The sequence below is a fragment of the Crocodylus porosus genome, unplaced genomic scaffold, assembly GCF_001723895.1.
Source record: "Crocodylus porosus isolate Cpor-Errol unplaced genomic scaffold, CroPor_comp1, whole genome shotgun sequence".
Taxonomy (NCBI): Eukaryota; Metazoa; Chordata; order Crocodylia; family Crocodylidae; genus Crocodylus; species Crocodylus porosus.
Window position 1 is genome coordinate 230,155,900 of NW_017728886.1, and position 6,104 is coordinate 230,162,003.

Sequence of the window (6,104 nt, forward strand, 5' to 3'; positions counted from 1 at the left end):
CTTATTAGCAAATGAGCTTCTTAATGATATCATTAGTTACTAGTACTTTTTAAAGCACTTTTTCCCCACAACAGACTGGTATTAGATCTGGTCTTATATTCATGAATGATCTTGAAGAGGAAATAAGCAGGGTGTTATCGAGAGAGGGAAACGCTATAAAACACTAAAAATTTTTATATCTTGGTAGCAAATAGCAAAAAGAGATTAATTACAGAAAATTTCTTTAAGGGGAAAATATAGACTGCAGTAACAAAATATAGGGTAGTGATAGTTGGCAGATTTGGTGGGAGCTTGCAGTGTGGCAAAAGTAAAAGTAAATGTAATTTCTGAGTTGTCTGTAGTCAGAAATGTTAAGCACTTTGTATTCTGAAACATCAGGGATTTTGTGCCTTTCAATATGTTTTTGTTCATCTTCTAGCTTTCTATGCGTGTGCCTTAGACATACTCATTAATGCTTGAAATGGACTTAGAGACCAAAATGTACAAAATCAAAATTCTGTCCTTTTTCAAAGAAGTTCTCTATGAAGTGAGTCCACCTCTATTGCTGTTGAACAACCCTTTGCCCTTTATAATGAGCTGGATAGCTTCACTCATTTTCTCCCCCCACTTTGGCTATTAATGGCAAAAGTGATGTAGAAGTCTTAATAATAAGAGAGAACTTGTATTTTTGGATCCCAGTTACCTGATGTGGGCCAGGGTCATGAGAGACTAATACTGTTTCATTAGGAAGGGCAGTATCCATATGACAGACAAAAGCTGCTTAAATTTCAGTAGAACCATCATCATCAAAGGGAATTAATAAGAGAATAGAGTGATTATGTGAAAAGTAATTTTACTACAGTGCAAGTATTGCTCCCAAAGCTAAGCAGCATAACAAAAACTCATGCAACTTCCAAGCCAGTACAACTGTTCGTGGCTCCTCTAGGAAGATAATCAGCCATGAGAAATGTTCCTTATAGCTCAAGCTGGGCCAACCTATAGCTGTCACAAGTTCCCTGTTGATTGCCAACCAGCTGTTGGTAGCTGAGCTACTCCTGCACTTCAGCAGTCACTGTAGTTTCTAGCCAAAATGGTGGGAGGAAAAGTATGGTAATGGCATGAGCCAATGAATTGAAGTTTTAACTTCTTTGGGCAGGGACCATGTTCTGTGGTTAGTAAAGCAGCTTGTACAGCAGAGACATTGAACCATGACTGGATGTCCTCAGTACCAAAGCAGTACAAATAATAATTGACACTAATTTCCCCTGTCATTTTGGCTGAGGGAGGTAACCACCTGCTTTTATCCTCGCTTTAGAGAGAGGAAAATTATACTTCCACAGTAAGTGATGAAGCTTTATTTGTTGACTCTGGGAGAGCGCTATGCAAGTCTAAGGTACTATGTGTGTGAGGTGTCTTGGAGACACAAATCTAAAGGAAATGGAGGTGAGACAAGGAGGAGGGAAATAGTATTGCATGTTTTTGATATACCTCTGGACAATGGAGAATGGATGAATATATGGAAGAAAGGAAGAGGGGAGAGGGAGCATTTTCGTAAACAGAAATGAAAAGGATGGAAATAGCAAAGGGATGGAGAGAATCAGATGGAGAAGATGGTTATGATTTTATGGTTTCCGGCTTTCCAGCCAGTGGAAAGCACTTTTGGACAAAAAGTGGACATAAGGTTAAGGTTGTGAATAAATGTCACAGCTCTAGTCTGTGTGTGACAGTCACTGAAGATGGGGAAGCTTCAGTATGTCACTCTTTATTTTTGTTCTTATCTGCAGCAGCAAGATGGACCTCATTGATGACAATGCTGTAATCCGAGCAAGAGGCTTACCATGGCAGTCATCTGACCAGGACATTGCAAGATTCTTCAAAGGCCTAAATATTGCCAAGTTAGTAGCCAATGGTTCTCTACAGCTTTATAAAAAGAAATGGTAACTTCTCTGCTTCAGTCAGATTCTCATCCCATTTCTTATTACTTCACTCTTAAAGGGGAGGTGCTGCCCTCTGCCTCAATGCCCAAGGTAGGAGGAATGGGGAAGCACTTGTCAGGTTTGTGAGTGAAGAACACAGAGATCTAGCACTACAAAGACACAAGCACCATATGGGGAATAGGTACATAGAGGTATGTAGCATTGATCTTCAAAGCTCTTTGATTGGGCAGCTAGCAACATGCCAAGCATAACCAGATTTCCTCTCTTTCCATAGGTATACAAAGCAACAGGTGAAGACTTCCTTAAAATTGCAGGAGGTAATCTGGCTCTTTTGGTTGGTGGAGTTGGGATTCCATTCCAATAAGTGCCTGTTAGTTTATAGTTGTGAGTTAAACATTTCTGGTATGTGAGGTCTGACTGGCTCATCAAATGACTAGGCAGTTGTTGCCCGGAGACTGATATTCTACTGGCTTTGATTTGTCTTATGGTTTATCCTCCCTTTTCTACACCCTCATCTCTACCTTTTTGCTGTGACTCATCCACATGCATAGAATCTGTGACTTCCTCTCTCAAGTGGTGTTTCTCAACTCATGGGTCACGACTCAAAAGTGGGTCGCAAGAACATATGAAAGGGGTTGCAAATAAACTTTAAAAATGAATCAACAAACTTTAAAATGGATTCACCTTTAAAGGAGAAAAATGTGGGAAACCAGGGCTTTTCCCTTGCAGGCTGTCAGAGTTCCAGTTTGCAAGAGTCTGCTTGCGGGGGCGGGGAGCTCATGGCCACCCTCTGCCCCACTTAGTGGGGGGCTGGGACCTGGGGGAAAGAGGCAGCAGGTCAGGAGTGAGAGACACTGGGTCAGGACTGGCCATCTATGTTTACAAATGGGTCCTGGTACAAAAAAGGTGGAAACTACTGCTCTAGAGGAGGGACTCTCCAGCCTGTGGATGTGATGTTTGACATAATGGTGCTCTCATCCCTGCTATCATATAAATATTTTTCTAATGTTCTTTGTTCAAAAAGTCATTCTCTCAGGGATTTTTACCATTCATACTAACCTGTTCCTGAACTTGATTTGCCAGGGCTTCTATATAATCAATCACTTGAACTGAACTTGAATCCTTTTTCAGAATAGCAGTGTCTCAGTTTCACCTGTTCTTAGATGCTACAGACAAGTCTCTGAGAGACCAAATGTGTTGCAAATAAGAAGGGATGGGCGAAAGTGACTTTTAAGGAAGAGCCTTTCACAAACATTACAAGGATACAGAACTTTTTTTGTAAATCGTCCCACGGTCTCCTTTTTCAGAACAGTTCTGTTACAGTAGTGAGTAAGAGAATGCTTTTAGATTAGGGTGCAGAGAGTTGCTATCCACATCTATAGTATTATAGTAGTGGCTGTAACATGTCAGGGTGTTTTGTATTGGATCTTCTTGGATGGGACAATTGGGAAGCCTGATTCTCCCCTTTCACTATCCAATTACCACTTGAATAGGAATTGCCTGCTGCACTCAAGGTGCAAGATGCCACAGTGACTCAGTACTTAGGAGCAGCAAATACTTCTACAATAAGACTTTTTAAAGGCTCCTGAAAAGCAGGCCAAGTTTATTAATGGGATTGGTTACTGTGTGATACTGTGTTGTTAATCTAGAGGGACATGTCTAATTTTTATACTGTGAACAATTACAAGACCTACTACTTTTTTTCCTAGTTTAGCCATCTTTGGAGGAGAGGACTATATTTAGGCATAAGTATCCAAATGCATACCTTACCTGGTCAACTAGCTTTGAACATGATGTCTGGGATACTTATATTATGGTAAAATTAGTTAAATAATGAGAGACTCATTAGATATTGAAGGCAAAACTGGCAAGTTCTATGAAAGTCACTGAAACATTCCACAGAGAAATGTGAAATCTCCATCACTGGATGTTTTACAAGCAGATTTGACAAACACTTGGTTACAGTAGTTTAGATGGCATGATCTTGGTTTGAGCAGAGGTTTGACCATATCGCCTCTTGAGGTCCCCTTCAGTCTGGGCCTAGCCTGGTGTTCTCTAGTTGAATATTGACAGCTAATGCTGCAAATACAACTTACTTTTCCCTTTCAGTGATGGTGAAACTCTCTAATTCAAACAACTAAAGGAGCAGCATTCCTAGACTTCAACGAGTGTTTTATATTACTATATCTCTCACTTGCTAAGTGGATTTTGAGTGGCTGAAGTAATCAGAGTTCCAATTCTTGATCTTGGTTATGAACTATCTGCACAAGGATTTCTATCTTGCACTTTCTTTCTCATATGGAGGTCTCAGCTTTGATTTTTTTTTCTGTCGTTATTAAAGGTACTTCCAATGAAGTAGCTCAGTTTCTATCCAAAGAAAACCAAGTGATTGTCCGGATGCGAGGTCTTCCTTTCAATGCAACGACAGAAGAAGTGCTAACTTTTTTTGGCCAGCACTGCCCTGTAACGGGGGGAAAGGAAGGAATCCTTTTTGTCACATACCCTGACAACAGGCCAACAGGTGATGCCTTTGTGTTGTTTGCTTGTGAGGAATATGCACAAAATGCACTAAAAAAGCATAAGGACTTGCTGGGGAAAAGATACATTGAACTCTTCAGAAGCACAGCAGCAGAAGTTCAGCAGGTAGGTTAAAAATGTACACATGCCTTGCACTGTTAAGGCCAAAAAATTAGCTATGCATGATACTGTTTGAGGGTGCTTGAGCAATTGCTTTGTGGCTTGTGTGGGAGTGGGGATGGAGGGGTAGAGAGGGGAGGGAAGGTTGTGTGACCTTTTGTTCAAATTATGGTCAGAATATGTACTACATAGATTCTTTCATAATCAAGTTTTTTTTGATTCCCTCTGTTTGTAGAGCAAGCTTATTGGATCTAGTGACTGTGCTTACGTTTTTATTCCTTTTAGTACCACAGGCAGCATACTTAAGAGAATCATCAACAGGACTATTCGTTACATTTCGAACTGGAAGCCCTTTGCAGACACAGAGGAAGGCCTAGTCTGGTTTTCAGAGTCATTGCTAGAAATAACACAGGAGTAGATCTCTTAAGCTGCTGTCAGCTATAGTCAGATCTTGAAAATGGTCTACTTGACCTAGAATAATTAGGACACAAAAGCAGCTTTTCAATCCCATTCAGTCTCTAGAATACATTTGCATTTAAAGATAGTCTCATGCACCACTACATCTCTAACCAAATTATGAAGTGCCATCAGAAGACTAAAATTCTCTACTCTCCAGTGATAGGATAGCATCAACATGCATCTTGGTTTTTAAAGTCAAAAGGATATTTTTCATCCCAAAACATCAGGAACCTGTTGCCTTTCATTTTTTGGCTACTTTATAAAGGAGGGGGTGAAAAATGTGTTTGTACTTGACAATATATTGCATTGTAACAAGCAGAAATGGAGGAATACTGTGTGAACGTAAAACATGATGGTAGCTATTGAAACTGCCTTAAATGAAATGCTAGATGCTAAATTATAACAGCCCAAAATCTTAACCTTAAAAAGGAGAAAAAGTGGGGGGGAGAAAAAGAAAAGAAAAGGTGATATGTGGGGAATCCCTTGTCTTTGAAATCTAGATGAAAAGTTCTTTTCCATAAGTCTGGCCACCTGTTGCAGCCTTTTAAAATTTTAGGCCTTAGAACATTTTAAGATTCAGTCTTTTCCAGATATTAATGATTCTACTATTTCTTTAGGTTAATGAGCATTTTATTATTTTAAATATTAGCTTGATATGCCTTATCTGTACTGTTTAGTCATGTATGTATTATCTGTACTTCATTGTTAAGCTTAATATAAAATATGACTTGAGTGGAATTTTTTAGTTTGTGTTTTAAAGCTGAAGGAGGAGAGCAATCTGGCTAGTACTGGTACTCTGCATATGCTGTGGGCATCCTTCTGAGGGCACAGCTTAAGTTAATTGGCTACATCCCTCTTCTGTACCAATCTCCCACCTGCAGTGCTGTGAGCCCCATGTGCTGGCATGGAACCACCCTGGTCTGGTTCGAAGGTGCACATCAGTGGGTCAGCTGGGATGGCTCTGCACTGTTATGTGAAGCTCCCAGGACTCAGCTGGAGCTGTGCACCACTGGGGGCTCTGTTTGCTATGGCCATGAGTACCCCAAGGGCCTGCTGCTGCCACCACCGCTGGTGGCAGGGGCTATGCATCAT

At 40.4% G+C, this 6,104-nt stretch overlaps 1 protein-coding gene across 3 annotated transcripts in view; it reads left to right on the forward strand.

The window, feature by feature from the left end:
- The window catches only part of ESRP1 (epithelial splicing regulatory protein 1), a 42,021-nt gene that overhangs the window by 13,525 nt on the left and 22,392 nt on the right, over window positions 1-6,104 (forward strand). For all 3 annotated transcript variants that reach the window (XM_019550626.1, XM_019550635.1, XM_019550643.1), the window contains 4 exons: window positions 1,764-1,874; window positions 1,975-2,107; window positions 2,191-2,233; window positions 4,258-4,559. In XM_019550626.1, coding sequence (XP_019406171.1) covers window positions 1,764-1,874; window positions 1,975-2,107; window positions 2,191-2,233; window positions 4,258-4,559 — 589 coding nt within the window. The remainder of the gene's footprint in view (window positions 1-1,763; window positions 1,875-1,974; window positions 2,108-2,190; window positions 2,234-4,257; window positions 4,560-6,104) is intronic.